Genomic DNA, 15,418 nt, shown 5'->3' with positions numbered 1-15,418 from the left:
AAAACAGCCTGTCTCTGCACCCAGTAGCTGCTGGGGCTTCCTCTTCAAGTCGGCTGGCCCAACTGCAGCCTGCACCAACCCCCCCCCCACCCCCCCCCCACCCTGCCCCCCACCACCCCCACCCCCACCGGAATACAAATCCAATATCCCATCCTTCCTGGCACTTTCTCCTGAGGTGGCTGGACTGAACCAAGAACTTTCCCAACTCCATCTACCTGCCATGAGGCTGAAAATCTAGCCATTTAACTCTGAAACTCTCCTTGGATGTTCCCAGACTTTGAGTATTTCCAGAATTTCCTGTTGTTATACTTTAGTATCAAGAGCAGGAATCCTGGCTGAATTAATTATCTGTCTAAAATGATTACAGTGGGTCAGGTGGGTTTGGCAAACTCAGCATAGACCAAAGATTTAATCTGGGATCTTGCTGGATTGTACAGTATGATATGATACATTTTCCAATGGAATTATTAGATAATCCAGTTTTTCTTTTCTTGGATACATTAATAATATTTGTGGTTTTTTGAGTTAAATAAATAAACATAAAAATACAATGGAAGCTCCATTATCCATTGTAATGGAAAGAACCACATGGGCCGGATTATATGCTGAAAGTGGGCTCCCTGCACCCCAGCATATATTTCAGGGGCAAATAATCCTGTGTTTAGTTGCCTCACCTCACTTTAATTTTTTGGATGATGGCTATTTAATTATTTTGAGTCGGGACTTCTGCCCACCTCCAGAAGGACATTCTACCTCGTAGAGCTGCCAGCCAATCGGAGGCAAGCCGCTCTGCGCCACACCAGGATTGGTGGCCACTACTGATATTGCAGGAGGTCTGGGAGGATGCCCCCAAAACCCAACTCAGTCCGAGATCTTGCCGGGGCCAGGTTGGCAGGTTGGGATGGGATGTAAAACTCGCGTTGCACCTGATCCTGTCAGTTTGCTGACAGGTGGGTTAGATTAAAATTTCCCCCACTGATATTATTTTGTTTCAAAAGTATAGGAAGCGGCTTGACTGCATGGTGTCTTTGGTGTACCAAACTTAATACTGCTGAGGGGCAGATTTTTCAAGCAGAAATTCTTCACATGGAAAAGCTGGTCATTCTGTTTCGCTCTCACACAGCTTTTAGTAGATCGTAAAAACCTGCAGTCAAATTCCAAAGACCTATTTTCATAACTGCAAGAAGAGGAAGAATAATTGACAAAATGATGATGGGGAAAAGTACAGCCTATCTACAATTAAGGAAAATACATACTCCACTCATATTTGTGGCAGTAACATAAAATAACAGATGGTTTACGTGTTGATATTTTATAAGCATGTAGGGTCTGTAATTTCTGCAGCTTGAGAGGGTGTTATAACCAGGTGAGAAGGAGTGAACTGGCTTCCCCTATTCAACCTCCTCAGTTGGTCACAACAAAGGTTTAAGTTCCTTTCTCACGAGGATATGCCTTTTCCAAATCAGAATGTATTTAACTATTTAAGTTGTGAGCAATAAGGAGCCAATCAAACAAGGTTTCCTTGAATTAAAGAAAGAGTAAATTTAACAACCACTAAACCTGAGGAAAATAAAATGTGACGTCAAGCATTCGGCCCTCATGCAGTCATTCGGGCACACAAACATACATAGACACACGCACACAGACACACACACACACACACACACAGGTATCAGAGATAGGGAAGTTGAAGTCCAATAAAATAAGTTCAAAGAATATATGGTTAAGTGTCCTTTGCTTGTCCTTGAGGCATAGATTTTTAAACGTTGCGGCCGATTTGGATTAGCTGGTTTCGTTGATGTGGTCAGATGTAGATGTTACAATTATGAGATCTCTGTTTGTTGTTAGATTTCTAGTAAAATTGGCTTCCTAGCTAGGCAGTACACTTGTTCCAAAAGGGAGAGAGAGATGGAGAGAGCAGCAGCCCTCAACTCATTTCCTCTGCTGAAAACGTTCTTACAATACCTCTGCGTGACTATAGCCTGCCCTTGAAATACTTCACCAAATTTGTATTCCAAAGGGTTTTGGGTGGGTCTGTCTGTGGCAGCCATAATTTCAATATCCAGCACTTTGCATTTTAATGCCTCTTTCTTAGACAATTCCGAGTTTCAATTGGTCTCTGAATTATAGGAAATGTCTCTCTTCATGCTCATCTTAGGATGAATTGTTTGTTCTTCACCTTCACCTTGGAAGGTGGGTTTGCATTTTTAAGTAGTTTGTTCTCCCTCATTTCAAATTTCAACGTTTCCAGTCAGTTGAAAGTCGAAAAATCATATTTTTAAAAATAAAGGGGTGTAACCTTATGGCACAAGCAAGTGGAGCAGGTGCATCACTCACTGGAGACCAGGACAAGGTATGGAATTCAGTTCTGACAGGAAGACTCCTCAATTAAGTTTATCTCAAGTGGGCAAAGCTATGTTAGGTAGTGGGGGAGGTGGGTCATGTCCAGGTTATCCTGGGAATTCCTCCACTTGCACCCTTGTTAGGTCTCAACATCACTCTCGCCAGCTGAGAATTGAGCTTATTTATTTTGAGGCTCCTGGAGAGGTCCCAGAAGTCATAAGCACTAAGGTGATGAATCACAAAGGGAATCAAGATCCCTAAATTAAAAGACTATTCGCTCCTGTAGAAGTTGAAGATTTGAAGATACCTGAATTTTGGCTTTGCCCCAGGAATGGGTTCAGGATTCCTGGTGGAACACTCTGCCTTCCCCCACGTGATTGGGACGGGCACCTCTGATGATTCTCTACAAGCTCTGGTTGGCCTCACTCCTTCCCACCCAATTTAGATAACCAGCAATTTGAGATGGGCTTTGTGTCATTGTGCATGTCGAGATGGGAGTCCACCTGCGCTAGTTTCGGGGCTATTGTGTGCTGCTATTAGTGTGAATGGTTTTAAAAAAAACCAACACACCTAGGTCAGTAGTTCTGAAAAAAGCAGTATTTAGTAATTCTATGGGGATGTTTTTAAATTGAGTCCATTTTCTGTGTTTTTACTGGCTGTTGATGTAGCTGCTGAATATTACCGTGTACTGTGCCAATAATGGCCAATGTCTGATGAAGCTTATTCTGAATGATTAATAATTATGCTACCGTTACTGTATGTTTATTAAAAACAACTTACATTTGATAATAGAAAATTTTAGAGCCAAAATGTATAATAGCACAGTAACTACTTTGGAAAGCCCATTCCCTTGCATCCATCAACTTTAATTACTAGCTGTGGACCCTTATTTGCATATTGCAGAATTGATTCTGTAATGCTGTGGCCTAATTTAAGGGACAGCATTTGATATTATTGAAGAAGTAAGCAAAGGGGAGCTAATCTGAAACAAATCCAAATTGTTTACTGTGATTGGAAAGTGGTGGTGGCCAAAATTACATGGGAAAGTCTGGGGCTGGGAATTCCGTTTAGCACTTTTTCCAGTGGATGGAGGCATCATCTTTCTGCTGAAAACACGTTGGCTGACTGCAGAATGTCGCAGGGGATGTGGTCAGGAAGGCATGTTCCTGTAAGCCATGTGGGAATGCCTCTGACGCACCCAATTCTTGGCAGAAGAGGTTGCAGAGTAAAGTTCTGTTTATAATCTTTCTTAATGTAAGCAAGCCTGTTTTAGCTGTCTGAATATTGTCTAACCCAATGTGAGGCTGGATGTGCTGGGCGTTGAATGTAACCCTGCAAAACTACCAAGTTTTTTTCCCCCCATGTTACTCCTGAAAACAGGTAAAACATAGTCCAATTTCCTGGTACTTATGGCTGGAGACCTGGAATATTGTAATTCTCTATGAAGTTAATACCGTAGTGAGCCTGTAATGTTGCTGATTACCCTAAGCTAACCAGGTGACACCATGAATAATTCAGGACCCAATATTGATCTGTGCTAAACATGTGATTCAACAGATCGATCAATAGCTTGAAAAACAAATTTCAACACATTTTTGTTTGACATAATAGTTCTCCATTTACCCCTAATTATTTCTCCACTGCAAGTATTTTATCTGACCATCTCTGGGGCATCTGCTCATATCTCAGGCTTAGCATGATACCCACTTCCTTTTTTAAAAATGTAATTTATACAAAATAAAACCACATTTTAAAACTAATTCTGCTCTACCTACTTGAGGGTATCTTTTGTTCCTGGTTAAGCAATAATCCACTTGTGACCACAAGGCCAAGCTCCTATTGACGCTGCCGATGGTGGATGCCAAGAGGCAAGCAGCAAGTGATTATGGTACAAGATAGTCATCTCCAGACCTCCGGGACTTAAGTAACTTTCCCCAAGGGGAAACCCAGACTCTGAGGACAACTTTCCCATAATTTTCCCTTTTCCCTGTGGGAAGGTGATTGATGTTCATTTAGTCAATTATCAGAAGTTCAAATCACTCAGAGGGGAGAGGCTTCTTTTTACACTACAAGTTGTTATGCTTCTAGAAAGCACTGTCTGAAAAGGTGGTGGAAGAAAATTGGATTGCATCTTTTAAAAAGGAATTGGATATATACTTGAGCACAAAAAAATTGCAGTACAGTACATGTAAAGAGCAGGCGAGGTAGACTAATTGGGCAGCTCTTTCACCAGGCTGCATGGGCACAATGGGCCAAATGGCCTCCAACTGTGCTGTAAAATTCCTTGATTCTATATTTAGTCCAACATTAACACCAATGGTGCTGAAATTAACTTCCGCTGGTGCAAAACAGGTGGGTGGTAGCAGATGAGCTACCTTTGTTTTATTCATTCATGGGATGTGGCTAGGTCAGCATTTATTGCCCATCCCTAATTGCCCTTGAGAAGGTGGTGGTGAGCTGTCGTCTTGAACCCCTGAAGTCCATGTGGTGTAGGTACACCCACAGTGCTGTTAGGGAGGGAGGTCGAGGATTTTTACCCAGCAACAGTAAAGGAATGGCGGTATACTTTAATGAAAAAGAAAACTTTGCATTGTATAAAACAGTCATCCCATCCACTGCTGTCCATTTATGCGTTCCTTCCGGTTGAATTTCATCCCCAGTATATGGTGCAAAAGTAGAGCCATCAAGATAATGTCTCGTGGCGTGAAGCATAGAGGGCACAGTGTTAAATACATTTCATTACTCAGGTGGTTAATCTTTTCTTGTTTATAGCTTTGATTCTTTATGCCTTTAGAAACCTTTAAGACAATAAATTAAAATGAGCCCAATGTTTGGCTGAAGTTTTATTCGTGTTCTTTTGCTGCTTAGCTCAAGTCAGAGTTTGTAATTGTTTACAAGGCCATTTATCAGATATGGTTAATTATCACAGTCTGCTAAACATACAACAACAATTCATATTTATATAGCAGATTTAATGCAATAAAATATTCCAAGATGCTTCACAGCAGTATTATAAAACAAAAAATGACACTAAGCTACATAAGGAGATATTGGCGTGGATTTTCATCACCCAGGCAGGTAGCAGGAGTCAGGGAAATTCTTAGCCCGCCCATGTCAGGAGAATGTGCTGAATATGAAGCAATCATTCTTCTGAGTTACACAGAGCAGAAATAATAAGCCTCCATCAATGTGCGGCATATATTGGTGCTGAGGTGGAAGTCAGGTACCAATTCTTAATTTCTTGAATTGAGTGTTGAACGTATTAAATATTAGTAATGATAGGCAGGATAACAGTTTGCAATAAGCTACAAACAGGGATGGAGGTAATCATGACTGCTTTTGTGGGGAAATGTGCCAGCCAGTGTGGTTCTTAGCTGAGCAGATCAGAAACAAAAACAGCAAAAGCAAAACACTGCAGGTGCTGGAAATCTGGAAAAAAAAACCACAGAGAATGTGGAGAACAGTCAGCAGGTCGGCAGCAACTGTGCAGAGAGAAATGGAGTTCACGTTTCAAGTCAATAATTTTTCATCAGAATTGGAAGGTGATAGAGATAAACAACTTTTACACAAGCCCATTGCCAGAGAAAAGGGGGCAGAGAAAGACTAGGAAAGGCTTACAGTAGGTTGGAGGGCATGAATGACTAAATGACAAAATGGCAGCAACATGCAGTTCACCTCCACAAAATTCTCTCTTTATTTTCCATCAGTAATTACGTAGAAGATCAGTTGTATTACGTAATAATGCACTGCATGATATAATACAGCTATGGTTAAAGAACAGCATCATCCTCTAAATCACGGTGAGCAATGCCATCAAATATCTATCACTAATTATTGTTATACTTTACACATGGGTTTTGAGAATCAACAATTTGTTTCTGGTTGTAGTTAATTCAACCATCTTTACATGGATCCTAGGTAAAAGAGTTTGGGGAGGGGGTAATTGAATTGTGATATCTATATATCTCTTTTAAAGATCTGGCACAGGTACAATGGCTTTAATGGGCTGTTTCTGTGCTGTAAACTTCTATGATCTAAAGTCTGAACTGGCTCACAGCATTTATGCTGTTAAATCTATTTTCCATAGCCTGGAACACTCTCACCTGTTTTAAGAGAAGTCCAGTGCAAAAGACCTTTTATGATACTTTAGTGTCACAAACCTATATTTAGTTTTAACAAATTGTACAATTAAGATTCCACTATCCAAGGCTTATGTTTTCATTTCTCACAACACCATTTTGGTTTAAACATTTCACACCTATGTCAAATTCTGTGAATTAACCAGACATAAACCAGCTGTAACACAGTGGGAGTTCAGCTGAGTGGTAACATTCTCCACAATTAACATAGAAAGAAATCAACAACTCAGTCAACAGAGGCCTCACCAGCAGCTGCTGCTCATCACCTTCAATCAGTGAAAGTGTTAAATAAAAAATAATGTGGTTGGAATTGCACAAAATCAAAATTGGCTGTTAAGTTCCTCACAGTAAAGTAGCCAATAGCACCCTCGCCTTTGAATCAGAGGGTTGTGGGTTCACGTCCCACTCTTGGAAACCAAGAACTGTGATTGTACTCGAAAAGAGTTGCAATCTGTGACTGTTGATAACTTGAAAGAGTTTCACACATGAGTAGTGGTCATTTGGAAGAGGTAACAGAGTGTGACTGAAAACTGAAACTATCTGCCAGCAAGAAGTCTGCACCTTTATGCGATGAGGGGAAGACAACAGTCTGGCGCCACCCATTATTTGCTATTATTTTAAAACATGGTTTATTTGGTTAAACTAGAGGCAAAATATTTTTGCTGTTCAGTAGGAGGTAGAGAAGAATAATGAAATTTGTTACGAGATAATTCACTTGATATGAATGCCTCACCTAATAATGGACAAATGACAGTTTTTGCCTCAGCTTTTCATTAGCATTGTATAACTGAACTTTACCTGTTAAATGAATTGTTGCACTAAGTGTAATTACTGGTCAGGTTTAGTCACTTCTCTGATCTTAAGATGTTGCATTTTTTTTAAATGACTTGCTTTTAAATTACTCTACTAATATGTAGAAACCTGGGGAAAGTAAACCAGGTTATGAGTTCATTTGTAAAGGGTTAGGATTGAAAAGCAGAGAGATGTTAATCTCGCAGTGAACCTAGGTTAAAGCATACTTGGAGTGCAATGCACAGTTATGGTCTCCACATTAAAACGGGGTATAAAGGCACTGGAGGATGTTGTGAATCTTTTTTGCACTCTGTTACCAGAATCAGATCAGCCATGATCTTATTGAATGGCAGAGCAGGCTCAAAGGGCTGAGTGGCCTACTCCTGCTCCTAATTCATTTGTTCTTATGAAACTGAGAGGATATATTTATCAGAAAAGGCTGAACAGGAAAGAGAAGAAAGAGGGATGACCTAAATAGATGTATTTAAAATCCTGGAAGGTTTTGATAAGGTGAATGTAGAGAAAATATTCCACATGTGGGGGTGACCAAAACCAGGGACCATAAAGTAAATGGTCACCAATATCTCCAACAGGGAACGCAAGAGAAACTTCTCCACCCAAAGAGTGCTAAGACTATGGACCTTGCTACAACAAGGAGTAATTATGACTAGTTTAGATGCATTTAAGGGGATGCTAGATAGGCACAAGAGGGAGAAAGGGATAGTAGGATATGTTGATAGAATTGGAAGGAGTCTCATTTCAACTATAAACAAGCATCCACTAATTGTGCTGAATGACCTGTTTCTGTACTGTGGAGTTTCCAGGGTCTTGTGGCTCCAAGTGAAGTTTCAGCCACCAAGTGGCAATCCCCTCCTCTATGAGGGAGGAAAATGCACACAATGGGTGGAAGTTAATGCCATTGCCTTTGGCGAGTTTGGTGGCGGGGGGACATTTAACCTGGTGGAAGGGTGGCAAGTAGTGACCTATTTAAATTAAGGCACCCAGTGCTTGATCGAGGAATCCAGCATTGAGAAGGGGGGAGAGGTGGTTGTTCAACTGCTGAAAGCCACCCTTCTGCCCTTGTTGCCATCCCTGCTCATCATCCCCCCCCACCCCCGCAACCCCCATCCCACCATTACTCACCTGGCTCTCTCCTTAATCCCAGGCCTCGGTGGAGTACTGACAGCAGCCACCGCCTCCCTCCACCTGGCAGCAGTGCTGAGTACAGAAGAGCTGATTGGCCAACAGCTCTTGGCATGTGGTACTTCTGCCCTGAGGGTCCTTGGTCCTAGGTAAAGGCCTCCCGCTGGCCTGCTCTGTCAAGTGCCTGAGTGGCACTTCCCTAAAAAAGGTGATGTGGGGTTCCAGCCTGCTGTCCACCCAGTGGCCTCCATTAAATCCACCAAAGGTTGCAGCAGGGCATCCCTGTAGGGGGTAGCAGGAGGCTACATGAAGGCAGCAGAAGGCGAGCCCGAAGATCTGAGGTTTGATTTTTCTTCTGCAGTCTCAGAGAGAATGTCCAGTGTTGGAGCACCTCCATCAAAAAGGGCCTTCATCAGTCGTCTTGCTGTTATCAGAGGAGCTATGGCCACCACATTCCTGACAGACCCTGCAGTCAATAGCAGAAGGCCGGAAGCCTGGAAGGTTGCAGACTGGCACCTCCCTGGTGTTAGTTGCATATAGTAGGAAAGTGAAGAGTTGTCCTTCTCCACTGGGCTAGAGAACATAAAATGTAGGTCAGAGTGAAGATATCATAGGTCTTTTTCTTTATTTTCCTTCACTACAACATGCAAATTCAGGCAATTATACCAAAGAAAAATCCAGCCCATAAAGTTTAATTCCATGTACCTGCCATTGCCTGTCTGATAGTGTGGTAAACGTAATTGCAAAGAAGTTATAAAATAAAGATGTTGGATATTCTGCTGAAAAATATTATAGCTGTGATTTTGTTGTTGTCAGTTTAGTGCAGCACAATGCCTGATATTCACATTCTTTTGTAATATTTTCTCATTTTCAAAATAGAATGATGTACATCAAATTACCTGTCAAGTTATGAATATGAAGAATATAAATAAATTTCTGGGTAGAAGCTCAAAACTCAGATAAAGCAAACATTCTTTTAGGCCTCCCAGGAGGTGCAGATTTTGAACATGTCAGAACATAATCAAAATACATGCAAATCCAGCTTTCAGTGTTTCTTGACAGATATTATGTTGATTGAAAAATGTGACAACATTGCAAAATGGGTGAATTAAATTGTTCTTTCCCACGAGTTACTTAAAGCGCCAATATGTTTCACGTTGTTAAGCCTGTGGGGGAAAATATGACCTCCTATAAGAAATCTACTAGAAGCCAAAAAATGGCAGCTATCCCACTGCCTGCCCTAACCACAGCTGGAATTATGTTTGAGGCACAGGTAAAATAACAATTTGATGATGGGCCTAAGAATGCAAAATTGAGTCAATCTCCTCTTTGTTTGTCTTTGATGTTTCTTTTCAAGCTATGGCCTCAAACTGAATATTTTAGACTTTGGGTTTGATCCTAATTAGCACTAGGTTGATGTGCCTCATTCATTTTCAATAAGACTTAAGACTACTGAATGTCGATTGCAGTTGAGCTTTAGGGCCTGCTTTGAAACAAACCTAGGTTGTGCAATTTCAAGGGACATTTCATGAAAATCTGTTTGATATCCATGTTTGTGGAGGGAGTAGATCAATAAATGGTTTATTTGATTTTTGGAAGTGGACGTGCAATTCTTTCAGTTTTTCATTAAGGTTCGCATATTGATTTATATTTTTGAAACAAAAATGCAGACATAGATATTTCACTCTGATTTTGTATTCTGTATTTCTCTATTTACCGATTCCAATTGCACCATCCTACTCTTCACACAATTTTCTGTTTAAGAATGTGAATTGTCGAGTGGAAGAACAATGAAGGAAAAAAGGCATTGGAAGGACACTTTTTTTAAAATGTGTGCCTTTATATAAAGTTGAGTGGGTAAAATTCAAGAAATGATTGACATATTGAAGTATAAGTCCAATTTTGGAGACTTAGTGATAGGCTAGCACACAGCACTTGTATCATAGAATTCAGATTTTTTTAAAAACTAGACTCATGAGATGTCCTGTCTGACAAGTTTGGGTAATTTTAACTCCATTCTTAGTGTGCCCAGATGCACAGCAAAATAGTCCGATGGGCAGAATTTTCTGCCCACCAGGCGGGCGGGCCCGACCTGATCTCCGGCAGGTGGGGAGCCGATCCCCGCCGGAGAAGTGGGCCCCGCCGCCATTTTAAATGGGCAGGCCAATTAAGACCCACCCAGTGTGACGCCCGGCGGGAAGCGCTATGCGCTACCTGTGCAGGCAGGGGGGGGATTCCCCAAATGCGAGAATGCGCTCTAACGCACATGCGCATGAAAGAGCGCACATCTCCCTGAGGCTAAGTGCTGCCTCAGAGAGATCGCTGAAAGTTGTTCAAACATTAAAAATAGAAAAAAAAATCCTTAACATGTCCCCCTCATGTGACAATGTCACACGAGATGGGACATGTTAATAATCTTTATTAAAGTTTTTTAAACCCTACATGAAACCTTATCCCGCCGGTGGATGAGGTTTCATGTTTTTTCTATTCCCTGCTGGGGCTCCTGGCCTGCCCGCCAACCTTCAAGCAGGGCCTTTAATTGTTTTAATTATCCTGTCAATGGCCTCAATTGGCCATTGACAGGTCGGCGGGCCCGCAGCTGATTTCGCTGTCCGCCCGCCTTCCTGAAGATTTAAATGGGGCGGGATGATGTCAGGGGTTCCCCCCAAAGTCATCCCGCGTCATTTTGCACGTTGGCGAGCGGGCCCTGCCTCCTGCTCGCCGGCAAAATTCAGCCCAAAATTCAACATTAATCGCCAATCTTAATCTGAGAGGCAAAAGATGATGCAAAATGGAACTGACATACTGATCTCTTGAGGTTGTGTTCAAAGTGTATTATAAGTGCAGAGTAGGCAGAACTTTATTGTGTTTCTAGTCATTCTACACTTAGCCCGGGAGTAATTGATGTCGACACGGTGCAGAAAATGTGTTTTCCAGTGTAGAAATACTATAACTAAAAGGATTTTTGAACTGTATTTTAGGCTTAATAAAGCCAGCTCTCTATTTTATGACTACATAAATCTTTAATAATATATTCTTTGAAAGCTCTTCTCCCAATTTCACATTAAAGTTCTTTTAGGTGTATCTGCCAGTAAGATTAAACGTTTAACAAGATACGTGCAGGATTTGAAGTATATGCGTTACCATGATGGAAAGATAAACAGGACACGCAGCAAGGGGTTAAATGGAAAATAGGATAGATGTTGTTGCAAAGATTAATGAATATATTTCTCATGTATTTTGTATATTTTTTCATCCGTTTCAGCAATCCTATGCACCAGCTCCTCACCCTATGGCTCCTCCCAGTCCGAGCACAAACAGCAGCAACAACAGCAGCAACAACAGCAGCGGTGAGCAGCTGAGTAAGACAAATCTGTACATTAGGGGCCTGCCACCAGGCACCACCGACCAGGATCTCATCAAGCTCTGCCAACCGTAAGTTCCTCTATTCCATCCTTTTTTAAAGAGTATTTTCATCCACATAAACATTGTCCCTTCATCTTTTGATTGACCTTAAGAAGGCACTGCTATGACACAGAGTGGTAAAGGTCATTTTTCTGTCTCATGAACCTCACCTGAAGAGTGTGACAAATATGAAGTATTCTTCTTCTTCATATCATAACAATATATTCTAATATTTACTAATGAGATGGGAAGAATTACTTTAAATGTATTACAAGCACCTGTTTTCACACTTTGGAGAGGATACGCAATGTTAACTCAAAGGCATTGTTTTAATTGCAAGACAGGTAGAAATCGTATACTATATTCTGCTAAGAGGGATACCTTTTATGCTGCTATTTTGTAATTTTCAATGCCAAACCTTACAAGAGTTATGGTCCCAGGCTACATGCATCCTGTTTTCAAGATCCATCTTGTGCCACAGCTCATGTGGGTGTGATTGTTGTGCAGCTCTTTAGGTCATAACAAATGCTCTCATTTAGGAGTTAACTCCAGGTTTAATATTGACCTAAAATTGACCCATTTGTGTGTAAAATGGGTTTCTGCTGATTTCCGGCTAAATTATGGCAGTGGAGAGGGAGCAGTTCCAAGGAAATTCCAGGTCATCATCATTAGAATTAGTAAAATATCATGTTGTTGTTGTACCTGAAGAGGTAGTGTGCATTGAAAGAAATTTAAAAGTTAGTGCAATCTGTTACTTAGTGGCAATTAAAATAAATCTTTTTCAGAAGTAGTCACCTAACCAGTGTGTTTATTCTTCCACTTTCTCAATGCCACATCATGAAAGGATTTATGTTAAATCCTATAAACTAAATACAGTATCTAGGATTTCTTTCTCTCCCCTGAACAATGCTACGGTTTGTAGGGAGATGCAATACAGCATATGATTGAAATATCTTGGCGTAAAAACATAAAAGGTGAGTTTCCGCTCTCAGCCTGTATTTGGCAATTTATGTCTTGCAGTCCTCAGCAATATGATCCTTTTAAGTCGCATGCATTTTTTTAATCCAGAGAATTAATATTTAAATATTTAAATTACAATGTCACATTTAAACATTCATAGGTCTAACTGCACACTGTGCCAATGATGAAGTTGTCAGTGTTCTATCTAGTTGAGTCTTATCAGGACTGACTTGTATAATAAATAAGCTATTTTGTTTTTTTTAATGAGTTTAATTTTTAGAAGTTTCAAGTTTGATTCCCTACGAGTGTTGAATTGGCAGCTAGGATTGCAGCGCAGTGCTACAGTTGCCTTGAATTCCATTGTACTAGGCAGGAAAAATCAGGAAAGGTGCCTGCTCCAATGCCCCTAAGTGACCACAGGATCTGACTTAGCTGCAATGCCACAGTGGATGAATAGTCTACTGCGATCACTGTCTTGGCTGATGCTTTAAGAAAGGCAATTGGATGAAGTACCAAAGGTGTTTGTGTCCATATATTGAATCTCAACAGTGGTTAGTGCCTTTGGGAAAAGAGTAGAGGAAAATAGAGAAAATCAGCAAACAATGTGTTTAAATAAAGAAACTGGAAAGAAATGTAATTAATACTTATGTTGCTGATGTTTATCAAGTGAGTTTATCAAGTGTATTGCTGAGCCATACATACCAGGAAGCTTCCAGGTTTGAATTATCAGTCTGCTGAGTTAACATTGGCTTCCATGTTTCTTCGTTAGACAGCATAAAGTGATTTAGGGTTCTGGACCAGAGACCATTGCTGAAAATTGCATGTCTGGATTTCAGACATGAATAGAATTGAACACTTGTGATTTCTCCCTGTGATTAAATCGCGTGTTGATGCTGAATGCTGAGGGAAACAAATCCATAACGACCATTTATCAGTTCAGGGGAGAAAACCCAATGAAAGATCAACATTGTACATATACCTAACGGAAAGAGAGACTTACATTTATAAAGCACCTTATCATGCCTTAAAGAAATAACCTAAAGAACCTTACATACAATACATTACTTTGAACTGAAGTGATTGCTGTTATGTAGGCAAGCACAGTTGTCATTCTACAAACATGATTGCAAAAACAGTGAGATGAGTGACGCTGGTAAAAATCCTTTCTGAATTCCCTGCTATCTTCCAAATAGTATGTTGTGAAATTTGACACTCATTTAAATGAACAGAACAGGTGAATGAGGCTTTTCTTGTGTCATCCAAAGAACTACGTCTCTATTGAATATAGCACTCCTTCAGTATTGTCAACTTGGTCCCAGAGTGGGGATTGAATTACACCCTTCTGACTCGGTGGTGAAAGTGCTGCCAATTGAACCAAATTTTTGTTTATTAAAAATAGTTTAATTTTAATTCAGCCTGCCTTGTTGTGCTGTTTTTGGAATTCTAGCAATGAAAGAAAGTTTCATTTACTCTCCAAATAGGAATTTCAGTCACCTCATGATGGAAGATAAACAGTGGCACTGCTCCTTTTTTTAAAAAAACAACAACCTGAATGGTCACGCAAGCTTTCCTCTCCACACTACTTAACAAGTTGTATTTTGGTAACAACAGAAAATATATATATATAACCTAATTGCATGTATGCCCATTACAAGTAAAGAGGCTGGTAATGTTTTCATATGTGAAGCTGCGTGTGCATTTTTAAAATCCCTAGGAAAGAAAACAGTTATTCAGTGTGTCATGTTTTCAGATGACAAGTTTCCATCTTATTTCATTTAATTTCCTACTTTGCCTTTCAAACCGTATGTGGGTGTTTTAAGTTCAAAGTGGCTGTAGTGAGACAATTCAATAGAAAATTACAGTCTTCACAGTAGCTTTTTTTTAACAATGACATATATTCTAAGTAATAACAGGCCATATGAATGAATGTACAAACACTTTTAATGCTGTTGAGATCTGACTTTTTTGCTGTGATAATTCAGATTGCTAGAAAATAACACCAAACTGTCAGGAATTTTGAAAGATTATTGTGGATTAAGTAGTCTTTCTTTGTGCCACTGAGTCAAAATAAACTTGTCAAAGCACTTAAACTCACCTGCATCCTAGAATATTTACAAACAGCATGGGAAAACCAGCACAGAACTGTTCCTTGTCACTGAATTAGGTTTGTGAATAAGTGGCTGAATCTGAATTCGGATTTGGGGACTGAATCTCTGTTTTCAGTTGCTTATTAATCCAAGTGTAGGATTTGGCTTCCTTCAAATTGTATTTTTTTTACCTTATTGCCAGATCCTTTCTTTTGCCTTGAATGCTAAAGTATAAGAATTCTTTGTGTGTTGACTGGGGGTGTTTCTTTAGTCACTGCTTTGTGGTCCATTTCATGGTTGCAACAAATTCTGTTTTACCCCCTTTAGTGTTGGAATGTGAAAACTATATTCCTGTGGCTTATGAACTCTGCTTATAGTAGAGGATAGCTCCGTGGGCCAACCTAGAATTGTACCCTTTGCTTTGAAATTGCTATCCAATTCGTCCCAATCCCTTACTCTTTCCCTACAGTCCTGCACATTTCTCCTTTACATGTATATACATAATTCCCTTTTATAAATTACTACTGAAACTGTTCCCGCCACTTTTCC

The 15,418-nt window shown here is 40.3% G+C and overlaps 1 protein-coding gene across 4 annotated transcripts in view; it reads left to right on the top strand.

Annotated features, from left to right (window-relative positions):
• Window positions 1-15,418, top strand: part of LOC144678935 (RNA-binding motif, single-stranded-interacting protein 3) — a 1,591,210-nt gene that overhangs the window by 1,027,245 nt on the left and 548,547 nt on the right. For all 4 annotated transcript variants that reach the window (XM_078539041.1, XM_078539040.1, XM_078539043.1 and 1 more), the window contains one exon: window positions 11,683-11,852. In XM_078539041.1, coding sequence (XP_078395167.1) covers window positions 11,683-11,852 — 170 coding nt within the window. The remainder of the gene's footprint in view (window positions 1-11,682; window positions 11,853-15,418) is intronic.

The sequence above is a fragment of the Cetorhinus maximus genome, chromosome 3 (assembly GCF_964194155.1).
Source record: "Cetorhinus maximus chromosome 3, sCetMax3.hap1.1, whole genome shotgun sequence".
Taxonomy (NCBI): domain Eukaryota; kingdom Metazoa; phylum Chordata; class Chondrichthyes; order Lamniformes; family Cetorhinidae; genus Cetorhinus; species Cetorhinus maximus.
Note: the sequence above shows the minus strand (reverse complement) of the source record. Positions and strands in the feature narration are given on the sequence as shown.